Consider the following 13,532-nt stretch of genomic DNA (forward strand, 5'->3'; position numbering starts at 1 on the left):
ATAAGGTCCCTTGATTCTCACTAATATCGATATTAAGTTATTTTATTATCAGTTCTAATACGACAAAATTCTTAAATTATTATTATTTTTTATATTTAATTCTAAGTTTTTAAATAACTAATTATGTAGTCATTTATATTAAGAGAGGTTTTCGATAGCATTACAAATAAGTTTATTATGAGACCTTCAAAAGCCTGACAACTTGGGTTAGCACAATTATTTTATGCATTTTTTTTTTTTTGGAATAAAGGTAGTGGAAAGTGAGTTTTTTTTTTTTTTTTTCTGTTGATTAAAACTTTGATGCTATGTCAAAAGGAATAATGTACTAATTTATCGTTAATGAGATGGGCTTGGTGCCGCACCATTGTGTCCAATATGGCGCGATGGTGGTTGGAGTTTCCCAATTATCAAAAATAATAATAATACTAAGTTATGATTATGAATAAATAATTGTAAAAAAATTTATAAAATAAATAAATAATTTTAAAGATTTATGTTTTTCAAATGCATGCATAAACGACTCAACTCTCACTGATCTTAGGTCTTAGGTCTGCCACCTTTTCACATAGCTATAAATATTTCTCACATAGTAAAATGATAATTTTGTATTTTTTTACTACTTCTATGTGTAATTCAAGTTTACAGGCTGTTAATAGTACTAAAAAATAATAGGAAAAAAAAAAGGCAGACAAAGGACTCGTAGTTCTTGTTCAATTTTTAAAAAATTCAAAAATTTTAATTCCAATTATATATGCCCCATTTGAAATTTATAAACATTGAAGAAAGCAAATATATATATTATAAAGTGTGGAAGAATTAATAAAAAAACGTACAAAATCACTCAAGAAAAGTTTGATTTTGCTCATCAATTGACATTTAATATATTTTTTAAAATCATATTAGGATAAATTGTCATATCTAGTGATGTTTGATGTAAAAAATAATAATAAATAAATAAATTCTCTTTTATTTTTTATTTGTCCCAGACAAAAAGTCCAAATCAACTCATAGCCGTAGGAAGTTTGCCTACATTAACCTCTGCCGCTAGCTGCGTAGGGTAGGGGAATGATAAAGATCGTCCACGGTTTGCACGTCAATGCTTCCGTCGCCTGAGGAAGGGTCAGAGAAAGAGGGGGGCGCATTGACGGTGAAAGAGGAGTGTGTGTTCTTGACTAATTTGCTTTGCTATAATGAACAATACAAACCAGTGGCCTGTCCGCGCTAGCTAGCTGCTGTATTAAAATTTTCAATTACCCCCCTGCCCATGTTTCTTGACCACCTTCAATCTCCCCTGCCCAGCACCAGAGCCCAAGGTTCCCATTTCACAGAGAGAGAGAGAGAGAGCTGTAAATGGCGAGTAGTAGTAGTGAAGGTGGAGAAACAGGTTCATTGGTAGAAACACCAACATGGGCAGTGGCAACTGTGTGCTTCGTCTTGATTTCTATCTCCATTCTTATGGAGTATCTCCTCCATCTCCTTGCCAAGGTATCCATATCTGTTGTAAACGTAATTTTAAATCGCCTTAAGGGCGAATCATGCATACTCATCAGGGTTTATATTTTAAAAATGTTTACCCAACTGATCGAGCACAGAGTGAATAAAGGTCTCTGCCCGCTCATGCATCCATGATCCCATGTCATGATCATCAGTACTCTTTGATATATATATATATATATATATATATATATATATATATATATTAATTTTATTGGGTGATTTAGTTTAAATTGACGTTTAATTTTTCCAGTACTTCCACGAGAAGAAGAGGAAGGCCCTCCTTGAGGCTCTGGACAAGGTTAAATCAGGTGAGGATGGGAGAAACTGAATTGAGTGACCATTCATAATGTTTCGTCTTCTCATTCTTCTTCATTTTAATTATACAGAATTATATTTTTTGGCTTAATTTCTGTTCAAGAAATAAAGTATTGCTAAATTAGCTAGGTAATCTGTTCTGTATGTCTCTTGCTTGGTGTCGCGCAGAGTTGATGCTCATGGGATTTATCTCGCTGCTGCTGACTGTGAGCGAAAAGCCCATCGCAAATATCTGCATCCCAAAGAGCGTGGGAGAGACTTTTCTTCCCTGCAGCACCATGGGCTCCACTGACTTTGAGGAAGAATCTAAATGCGAACAGCAGGTACGTCAAGCAAACTTGAATACTGCTTAATTAATTCTGTTTTGACGAAATACTGAATTCATTTCAAAAGCACATGCAGAGGACTCGAACATAATTCGAACTTACGAAAAATCAAGCTTAGAACATTAGATCTAGTTTAATAACTTGCCGCAGAATTCGATCACCCTGTTCTACTAGCTAGGGTGCTGACTAATAAATATTGGGCGTGAATGCAGGGGAAGGTGTCATTGTTGTCGAGGGAAGGTGTGACGCAACTCCAGTACTTAATCTTTGTGCTGGCCTTCTTCCACGTTCTGTCCTGCGTTCTCACGTTTAGTCTTGGGATGGCCAAGGTGATTACCTAAATTCAGTTCATATTTGATCAGTATCTACACATACACGATATTCCCCTTGTTGGACCCCAATTGCCATTTCTTTCTTCTTGGAGAAAGGGATGGGGAGAGGCGTCAAACGCTTGACCATGGAGAATTAAAGCCAAATTAAAATTTGAAGAATGGAAATTGAGAACAAATGGGATTAAATTGGTGTTGACTAAACTTTGACATTGACTATGTAATTGATCTGATATCATATGGTGCGTGCATGAATGAATATTGAAACTCCTCATGCAATGGCAGATGAAGAGGTGGCAGACTTGGGAGGCAGAAACGCGAACATTAGAATATCAATTTTCCAACGGTAAGCCCTCTTGCTAGCCACTTTTAATTTGGTCATATCGAAAAAGCCAATTTGTCATATGCTGTAGATGTTGAGACATAGTCGAAAATTCATTTGAGGATCCAATACGGTATGCCAGCTGCCTCCCAAACTTGTCATCCATGGAGAATTATATATATTGTCTACCATCATCTGGTTTAACTTTTAGTCTTCGTCGTACAATAATTTGTGTACATGTGCCTTTCGAAAACCAATCGATTAAGTTTTGAACCTTGTTAAAAGAGAAACTCTCAGTATTTCTTATTAACACTGTACAAGGCTTTATAGGTAAAGGAGGTAGGGTATACAAGGGTAACTTAGGAAATATACAAGAATACAAAGGTAACTTAGGAAGTATACTAACATCCCCCCTCAAACTCAAGGTGGTATTGAAGATGTCAACTAGAGTTTGCATACTAAAGCACGATGGTGACCAGGTGGACGAGCCTTTGTGAAGATATCAGTAGGGAGCTTCTTCCTGATGCCACTTGTTACCGACAACTTGTTGGGAGCTTGATTTATCTCACTGTCACTAGACCAGACATTGCCTATGCAGTACACCTTGTTAGCCAGTTTATGTCGGCTCCTCGTTCCGTTCACTATGCAGTTGTTCTTCGCATCTTACGATATGTGAAGGGAATCCTATTTCATGGGCCTTTCTTTTCCTCTCACTCATCCTTGACGTTGCAGATTTATTCAGATGCTGATTAGGCAGGGGACCCTACTAATCGTCGGTCTACCATTGGTTTTCTTTTTCTACTTGGTGACTCTCTTATCTCTTGGCGAAGCGAAAAGCAGACTGTTGTTGCTTGCTCTAGTACTAAGGCTGAGTATCGGGCTCTTACTGATACAACTTCTGAGCTTCTTTGGCTTTGTTGGCTTCTCCACAATATGGGTGTTCCTCAGCCCTCACGCACTCCGCTTTACTGTGACAATTGGAATCACAATAAAGAGAGAAGGGGCGCTTCTCTAGTGTTGGGAGAGTTGCAATGTAGCACAACCAGCCGTGCGGAGGGACCACCAGAAGGCGCAGCAGTGGAACCGGTGCTGTTGCTGCCGGAGGGACAAAGCCGATGAGACGACACCAATAGACGAGAGAAGCAAGATCGCCGGAGAATCAAGAAGGACACGAGACCAAGACGGTTGAGAACGGAGAGTGGCAACAGCAGAGTCCGCGAGACCACGATCACGACGAGTGCAAAGACGACGAATGGAGACAACGCCGAAGAAACAGAGACGACGCCGGAGAAGGAGACGACGAACAGACCACGACCACGACGAGTGCAGAGACGATGCCGGAGAAGGAGACACGAGACGGTGGAGAACTAAGACGATGCCGGAGAAGGAGAAACAGAGGCGAACTAAGAGACCACGAACAGACCACGACATGCATGAGAGAGTGGCGACGATAATGACAGCACCGAGAAGCCAAGAGAACACTGAGAGGGAGCCAAAGGATTGACAAGGGGTGTCGGAAACCAGAAGGAGAGCTGGAGCGGATAGCGGCGGCGGAAAAAAAACAAAATTAAAGAAACCTGGTTCTGATACCACGTTAAAAGAGAAACTCTCAGTATTTCTTATTAACACTGTACAAGGCTTTATAACTAAAGGAGGTAGGGTATACAAGGGTAACTTAGGAAATATACAAGGGTACAAGGGTAACTTAGGAAGTATACTAACAAACCTAACATTGAAGGACCAATTATAATCAATTTTATCTTAATATGTGTGAGCTTAATTAATTAAAACTAGAGATAATAAAATATAGGCTTATTTAATTATTTATTAAACTGTAATAGGCAATTTAAAAGTCGAGCAATTTATGATCATTCTTTTTTATCATATTAATTAGTCTAGGACTATTATTGATGGATGTGAAATTGTTTTGTTATTTTTAAAATTATTTATTAACCATCTTCAATTCTTTTCTAAACGATGTTGTATAAAACATTGATATAGATCCACGAAGGTTCAAGCTCATCCATGAAACATCATTTGGGAAGCGACATCTAGGATGTTGGAGTGACCACAGATTACTTCGTTGGCCTGTTAGTTCCACTTCAACATCTTATCTTATTTAACTAAGTTCTTCGTATTGCATATATTTTCATTATAAATTAGTGTACTTATGATGTAATGGACTACATTGAATAGATATAAATATTATATGAAGTAAAGTGATTAATTTAATTTTATTCCTTTTTAGTTTAGCATCAAACATTGCCTAAGAATTTTATTCTATTAAATGAATCGGTATAACAATTTTACTTAATTAATTTGCAGGCATGTTTTCTTCGACAATTCTATCATTCTGTATCCAAAGTGGACTATTTCATTCTTCGACACGGGTTCATCATGGTATTTGATCTCCCACGCATGACGTACATATTTTGTTTATCTAAATTCGATATAAAATTTCTTTTTTTGTCAGTTTTTTCATTTTATTTTATTTTCTTCCGCTTCTAGGCGCATTTTGCAGAAGGAAGCAACTATAACTTCCAAAAGTACATAAAAAGAGCACTAGAGAGAGACTTTCATGTGGTGGTGGGAATAAGGTAAAATAGATATATAGAAGAAGCTTGGCTTTGATAGATGATCCTATATATCATTTTTAATCTCTCTTTAAATTTAGAGTTCAAAAAATAATTTGTCCCATGGCTACTAATTGTTTTTGCAGTTGGTGGGTTTGGATCTTCTTCATACTTTTCATATTTTTCAATGCACATGGTGAGTCATACTTAATCCATATAATCTAATATTATCTTCATATAGTATCGATCGGTACCCCAAAAAATGCATTTTTAGTGATGCCCTGGGTAAAAACAAGGGTAGGTGTGGCACCTATATCGGTTGCATACCCCCCCCCCCCGGTATCTAACCGAAATCTAGCCTCGGATGCATTTTCCGGACCAATAATCATTTCCGTAATAGCATAAGCCTCTCTTCAATTTTTTTTTGTATAAAAATTATAAGCTTGGTAGTCCCAAGTCCTAACTACAATTTTTTTTTTCTTTCATGTCTGCAGTATTTTACAGCTACCTATGGCTTCCCTTTATTCCATTAGTGGTAATTACTAATTAGCAAATCAATCTCTACTGGGCTGCCAACGTTTTTTAAAAAGAAAGAATTTGAATCCAATGCCTTGATGAATGAAGGTGGACTAATTATATATAAAATATGTTTACAGATGCTACTGGTGGTGGGAACAAAGCTGCAGGATATCATAACCAAGATGTGCATGGACAGCCATGACAAAGCTCTTGTGGTTAGGGGAACTTTGCTTGTGAGGCCTGGTGACCATTTCTTCTGGTTTGGCCGCCCAGCGCTGCTTCTCCACCTTATGCACTTCATTTTGTTTCAGGTGATCATTCTTTTTTCATATGGTTTCTTCATTTCATGGCGAGTGATGAAGTGAATTTGGAAGCAAACTTGAACCAGACAGAGCTCACCTCTAACTGCCCATTTATTTTTTTACACTGTTTTATAGTTTTGAATTCGTAGTTGGGCCCGGATACTGTTTCGAAATCATGTCGTAAGGTTATGCGCACACATACAAAGTAAATACACAGAGTAAATGTGAAAAATAGAGAAAATCAAAACAAAGAAAAAGAATAACCAATTTACATGGTTCAACAATATGCCTACATAACTCTTGCACAATTTCTACTTTCATCAAATGAGACTATCTTAGCATTTCAACTCTCAGCTACAATATGTATGTATAGTACTCTCATATGAAAATCCCAAAATATCCTTATTACACCTTCACTCGAACATATTATACCATACTGCAGGGTGAAATCACACCCTTGCTAGGCTTGGTTAAGAGATTTCACGTATGGAGGGCTTAGGCTTGAGCCCCCTAAGCCCTCCCACTTGTAACATGCTTCAAGTGGATATCCCCTCTGAAAATAAATGGGGATAGGAAAGCATTTTCCTTGCTTTGAAAATCAAGATCCACAAGCAATTTTTTAGCTTTCTAAACCATACTTGTTGCAACATTAATTGCATTGTTCTAAAGAAGTATATATGCTTTGGTTTTTACAGAACTCGTTTCAAATGGCATTCTTTGCGTGGACTTGGGTATGCATCTAATTAATTACAGTATGTTTAATTATTATTGGCTAAATGAATGTTTTAAATTTGTAATTATTTAGTAAGAACTGTATTAATACTGATTTTGCTTTTAAAACATAGTACAAATTTGGGTTTAGATCATGCTTCCACCAAGAAACTGAGGACATTGTTATAAGGATTGTCTTGGGTCTGCTGGTTCAAATTCTCTGTGGCTATGTTACACTGCCTCTGCATGCTTTGGTGACACAGGTACTCATTAAGTTTGTTCTTATAATTAAGGATATGATGTAGAAAATTTATTTTGATTATCGATCTCTTTTTGGTATTCTCATACATTTGAACCATTTAACATGTAATTATCTGCAACAGATGGGAACTTCAATGAGGAAAGATGTATTCACCGAGGGAGTTGTAATGGGTCTACAGAAATGGCGAGCCAATGCCAAGAAGAACTTATTTCATCACAGAATCACCGAGTCTGCACGTCCATCTCTGGATGCTTCGGTCGAAACTTCACCTTCCTTCTCCGACAATCTCGATCACACGCCATCACCGAAAGCTGAGTTTCTGTCCATTGAAGTAGTTGATGATGAAAGGGGCAGAGAAGGAAAATCCAAGGAGCTCCGAAAGCTCGGATCTTTTGAGGGTTTTGACATGTCCAAAATGTCGTAATTAGTTTTACAAGAATATGCATGGTTGAAAGAGGATTCGAGTAGGGGGGGAGGGGGGAATACTGTCACCATTGTTTGGTAGTCAAACTTTCATGTTTTAGGAAAGTTTGTGTAGTTATTTTAGTTATTCATTAATTAATTTAATCCAAATAATATTGACAATTAATGCTAAGGGTATCCAACAGATTGAGGCCTGAAAATTAATAAGAACCTATGAAGAACAGTGTTTTCCAAATAGTGAGCTCTAACTAGTTAACCAAAGTTAAGTTTGATGGGATACTATCCCCTACTACTAACCAAACCAACTGAGATGGAACAAATTGGAAATTTAAACATATAGTTAAAGTTAATTGTACACTTTTTCTTGTAATAGATGAGTCATAAATTTTAAATAAACAACAATGACACTAGACATAAAGTGGACTTACAAATTCATCATGAGTTAGTAGTTCCTTCCATCATTTAGAATTCATAGCTATGGTATAGTTGTATGAACAAGAGAGAACTAAATGATAAATAGGTACACATAAGAGATCAATTCTTAATTGGTCGTTGCTTACTTCTCCATCACTTGATACTAGTTTGAGCATGGGAGAATTGTCATCAAAACACAATATGAGTGTCTTTTAGTTTTGTTTTGAAAGTTTGTGACATTTGAATGCCCATTGACCTCCAAGCTTGCTAACCTACCTAAGCTATTTGAACATTACTTACAACTTCAATTAGTGCTATTTGCAAGAATTTGAGCAAAAATTATGGTGAGTCTTACAGTGAATTACCACATCTAGAGCCTCCTCACTACCATGTAAGACGCATCGTGCTTGTGAGTATAACTAAGATTAGGTTCCATGACATCTCAATGAGGTTTTGGTTCCTTTTGACAAGGTTGTAAAATTGCATATCCATGTGTCCTCACAAAAGAAAATTGAGAGATATGGGTCATGTGTCCAAAAGAGAGCCAACATAACACAATAAACTTGAGAAGAGTCTCCTAATCCTTGTAGAATAAGAGGGTGCAGTCATCTAGCTTTGGGCGAAATAGAAATCAACAATCCCCAAATCATAGATGCAACATCATTGAACGAAATGGACAGTGAAAGCCATGGCAATGGTTATGAAGAAAATGGCTAATAGTAACTGTCTGCCCGAGTGCAGAGTCTAGAGGGGGGTTAATGGACTCTTTTGCGTATTTTCGCTATTCTCTACAAAATAATAATCTTGGCAAGATGCAAACAATTATATCACAATATATAAAATAAAATCATGCACAAGATATAAACACTACAAAAAAATTGGTTTTTAGTGACGAATTTAATTTCGTATTAGTGATACTTTTTAAGAACCGTCACTAATAGTGTAAGCATTAGTGACGATTTTAGCTCTCGTCACTAATACAACACTATTAGTGATGGTTTTAAAATCGTCACTATTAATTTCGTCACTAAAAACCAATTTCCCTGCTCAAACTATCGCGAGAAATCATTTTTCGCACAAAAATTATCTCGAGAAAATATTACAATTATTGGGATATTAGTGACGAATAAAATCCATCACTAAAAGTCCTTATTAGTGACGGTTAAATAACTATCACTACTATTATTGTATTGATATATAAAAATAATATAGTTAATACTATTAGTGACGAATTTGCAAAACCATCACTAATAATAGGTATTAGTGATGGTTTAAAGTCGTCACTAATAATTTTTTTATTAAAAAATTTTAAAAAAATTTAGTAAACAATAGTAGTGACGATTTAGGAAATTCGTCACTAATAATACAGTATTAATGACAGTTTAAATTTGTCACTAATACCCTTTAGGTTTCCCCCTCTAACTCCCTCATTTCCCTCCTTTCATCCCTATATGTTTCCCTCCTCCCCGATCCCGATCCCTTTTCTTTCCTTCCTTTCATCCCTATCTGTTCCCTCCTCCCGGATCCTAATCCCCCTTCTTTCCCTCCTTCCTTTCCATCTGTTTCCCTCCTCCCCTCCCCATCCTCCTCTCTCCATCGCAACCCCAGCCCTTTGTCATCGTCGTTCGTCGCAACCCCTCGCCCGTGGCCGTTCGCAAACCATCGCAGCTAAAGAACACTGCCAGCTTACGAAACCCACATCGATCATCCTCCTGCCTCTTTCTCTATGAACGGTACCTTTCTGGCACCCAAACCTCTTCTTCTAAAGGTAGAATTTTGGAAACTTGTTTTAGTTTTTTGTTTTGTATTTTTGGAAGAAGCTTGTACAATTAGTGCAACCAAACGAACGAAACAAAACCCGCTAAATTTAGAGGCAACCCATTTCTGATGAGGACATATTGTATTCACAGATGTTAAATTTAGACTTCTCCGAATTGACAAGGATTACTTCCACCTTTTGGGCAAATCCCAAAGGATGATTTTGTTCTTTTCTCATCTTGGAGTTTTCATGTACATGCTCACAACCAAACATAATTTAATTATTTTTATCTTATCTTGATTCATGTAGTAAGTTGCCTAGAAAAAATTTCATATGTTATGTTTATTCATATCATAAATTGAAACTATTTTTCATGGATATCTTTAGAAAAAATATATTTTTCATGGATATCTTTAGAAAAGATATATTTTTTTTATTCATTAGAGAGCTTTAGAATTTTATTTAGTTAGTCAAAGGAATTTAGTTAAAGAAAGTGTCTCTTTTCGTGTGCAAATTTTCTCTTGGAATATATAGAAGGGTGTATGCATGTGTTATTATTTTGTGTTGAACTTAGTTGTATTTCTTCAATGAGTTCTAATAATGATACTTTATCCTATTGAAAAATCTTATTTAGATGGCCACATTATCACATTTACAAAATAAGAAATTTGTGGATAAAATGCACTTAGTAATGTTGACTTTATTTTGAATAGAATTGTTACTTTTATATATGCCTTGAACGACAAATTTGATGGTTATTACTTTCTTTTCCTAGTTTGGTCTATATCTTATATGCATTAAAATAAAAACAAAAAGAACGAAATTTAACCAATATTTTTATTTTATCTTTTGCAATTTAGAGCCACTTGATCCGAGGGTATAAGGGAGGTCTAAAAAATCAAAAAATGTTCTTGCTGCTTATGTAACTCTATATATAAAGCACATATAGTTATAAAGTTAGAAGGCTTGGGGCAAGTTTTCCTTATCTAGGATGCGGTGTCCAAGCCTAAACTCAATGAAACTTAGGTTTTCATTGTGTTTGGATGAAAGTGCTTTTGGTGTTGGTGTACCTAGATGAACTTGCAATGGTGGCATTGCTTGAACAAAAATGACCTGCAGTCTTATTGGTGTTTGTCTTATATTATATGATACTATTATATGATATGTTCCTTTTCATCTCTCTTTTACCATGCAATTAGCCTAGAGAAAAAAAAAAAGGTGTATGCTGGAATACATGCTTGTGTTTAACGCCAACTGCATGGCTGATGCAATATATTGTGAATTGCATGCTGGTAGTGGATTTAGGTTCTCGCATGCTCAAACTGAATGGTATCTACACGATGCAAATTATTGTGATTTGTTTGCTTGAATCTATCAGGTTTTAGTGTATGAATTTTTTGGGAAATGTTCAATTTACAAACGGCATGTTGTCGAAATTTCGTTAAAGTTTTTCCAAAATAAAACCATGTACAAAGAAATGTATGCATGATCAGTTAAAACTTAAAGTCATTCTAAAGCAAGCATTGAAAATCTAAAACACTTGGCTAAGAGCAACAATGTATAGAATACAGTGAAACGCTAAGAACTAAATGTCATATGAAGTAAAATGCTAAATTAATTAGTATTTCAACCATTATTGAATTGTCCAATGTGGATAGTTTAGTCATTCAGTGCATTATGGATAGTCATCCATCACCCACTCACCAGTCGCCGCTCAAAAAAATTGCCCTAGCCTCTAATTCCAGAAACCGCTTCTTCCAAGCCTCAACCCTCACTTCGCAATCGCCTTCACGCACTCCAAATCATTCATCTTATTTTTCAAATAAGCAACAACCTCCTTCTCACCTTCACGAGAACTCCTCGAAGGCTCCAATGACCTCTCACATCCCTCCTTCCTCCTCTTTTCCCGATCGTTTGTTACTCTATTATCCTCTCACAAACGAATGATTGTCTCTTTAGCATCATTGTACTTTTTCTTCAAGTATTCCAATTGATCTTCAAGTTACCGTCAGCACCGCATGGTCAGAATGATATTTGGGTGGTCGTTGATAGATTGACGAAGACCGCTCACTTCATTCCTATTAAAGTCAACTACTTCATGGATAGACTGACGGAATTATATATTTAGGAGATTGTACGATCACATGGCATGTTAGTGTCTATTGTATCAGACCGAGACCCACGATTCACGTCACGATTTTGGAGGAGCTTTCAGGAGGCTCTGGGGTCTTAGTTTTCTTTCAGCACGACGTTTCATCCTTAAACGGATGGTCAGACTGAGAGGGTGATTCATACATTAGATAATATGTTGCTGGCATGCATGCTGAATTTTGGGGGTAGTTGGACCTAGTATATGCCGCTGGTAGAGTTTGCATACAATAACATCTATTAGGCCAGCATTGGCATGACACCTTATGAGGCGCTTTATGGTAGGAGATGTCGATCTCCTTTTTACTAGGATGAGGTTGGTGAAAGGTAAGTTTTGGGACCAGAAATTGTGTAGCATACGTACGATCAGGTTCGACTCATTAAAGATAAGATTAGTGTAACTCAAAGTTGGCAGAGAAGTTATGCCGATACGCACCGCCGGAAGTTGGAATTTGAAGTTGGGAACCATGTTTTTTTTTAAGATAGCGCCATTGAAGGGAGTTATAAGGTTTGAGAGCAATGGTAAGTTGAGTCCTAGGTTCATTAGCCCTTTCGAGATTCTTGAAAGAGTAGGGTCAGTTGCCTGCCGGCTGGCTTTACCACCAGCATTATTTAGAATTCACGACGTATTTCATGTTTTCATGTTAAGGAAATACGTCCCAAATTCCTCCTATATCATCAGTTATGCCGAATTAGAACTCAGTGATACTTTGGCTTATGAGGAAACTCTAGTGTAGATTCTGGACTGGAAGGAACAGGAATTGCGCAGTAAGAGGATTCCACTAGTAAAAGTCCTGTGGAAGAATCACACAATGGAAGACGCTTCTTGGGAGCTCGAGGAAGAAATACTACAGAAATACCTGCATCTGTTTAGCGGGGAATAGCAGTAATCAGGAAAAGATACAAATAGATATGTAATGTCTCTTTTATGTAGGTTAGTCAGTATATGTAATAATTTTCAATTGTAGGTAGTGTTTTGGTCTTGGGAGAATTTTATTTTATGTATTTGTAATCTCCCAAAACCTTGAATGTAACCATGGTATTCCTCTGCCATAAGTGAGGGTAAGTAATAAAATAAGTAGCCCATTTTCTTTAAGGGATGGTGGATCACTCAGATAGTAAATTTCGAGGACAAAATTTTCATAAGGAGGGGAGAATGTAGAGACCCAAAGAATTATGATAATTAAATAACAAAAGAAATGATAGGAAAAGGAAATTGTAAAAGAGGTCACAGCAGGTTCTCGTCGATGAAGTGGCTTATTGGGATCATCGACGGGGACACATGTCTCGTCGACAAGAAATTACCAAAAGGGCTATTTCAGGGCCTGAAATTCGTCGATGAAGGTTATGAGTTCGTCGATGAACTCCCTTCTGGACCTCGCCGACGAAGTGATGTGTCTCGTCGACGAAGGCCGATGTATAAGTATGCCAAAATCGTATTCTAGAAACCATTTTTTGCATGCAAACCCTCCTTCCTCTCTTTTTTCTTCGTCCTCCACCCCTTCTCTCTAGAAATTCAGCCCCGTTCTTTGCCAAATCGAAGATCCAAAACCGCCACGCTACTCCTGAGAAGATTAGAGTAGATCGTCGGTTAGACTAACTTGGGAACCATCCCAAAATTTGGGTAAGTTA

The 13,532-nt window shown here is 36.9% G+C and overlaps 1 protein-coding gene across 1 annotated transcript; it reads left to right on the forward strand.

Moving 5' to 3' along the window:
* The first annotated feature begins 1,095 nt into the window (after positions 1-1,095).
* LOC131144396 (MLO-like protein 12) lies at positions 1,096-7,745 on the forward strand. Its single transcript, XM_058093026.1, has 14 exons — positions 1,096-1,485; positions 1,748-1,805; positions 1,981-2,135; positions 2,351-2,467; positions 2,753-2,813; positions 4,791-4,879; positions 5,115-5,189; positions 5,298-5,386; positions 5,509-5,558; positions 5,857-5,897; positions 6,019-6,192; positions 6,879-6,914; positions 7,029-7,157; positions 7,278-7,745. Exons 1-14 carry the CDS (start codon positions 1,351-1,353, stop codon positions 7,578-7,580), a joined length of 1,512 nt encoding a protein of 503 aa, XP_057949009.1. The 5' UTR covers positions 1,096-1,350; the 3' UTR covers positions 7,581-7,745.
* Positions 7,746-13,532: the final 5,787 nt, after the last annotated feature.

Source organism: Malania oleifera, chromosome 12, assembly GCF_029873635.1.
Source record: "Malania oleifera isolate guangnan ecotype guangnan chromosome 12, ASM2987363v1, whole genome shotgun sequence".
NCBI classification, from domain to species: Eukaryota; Viridiplantae; Streptophyta; class Magnoliopsida; order Santalales; family Ximeniaceae; genus Malania; species Malania oleifera.

Coding starts and splice junctions, on each gene's coding strand:
- LOC131144396 (XM_058093026.1), top strand. CDS start 1,351: ATGGCGAGTAGTAGTAGTGAAGGTGGAGAAACAGGTTCATTGGTAGAA. Junction 1,806..1,980: donor TCTGGACAAGGTTAAATCAG/GTGAGGATGGGA, acceptor GGTGTCGCGCAG/AGTTGATGCTCATGGGATTT. Junction 5,190..5,297: donor TTCGACACGGGTTCATCATG/GTATTTGATCTC, acceptor TTCCGCTTCTAG/GCGCATTTTGCAGAAGGAAG.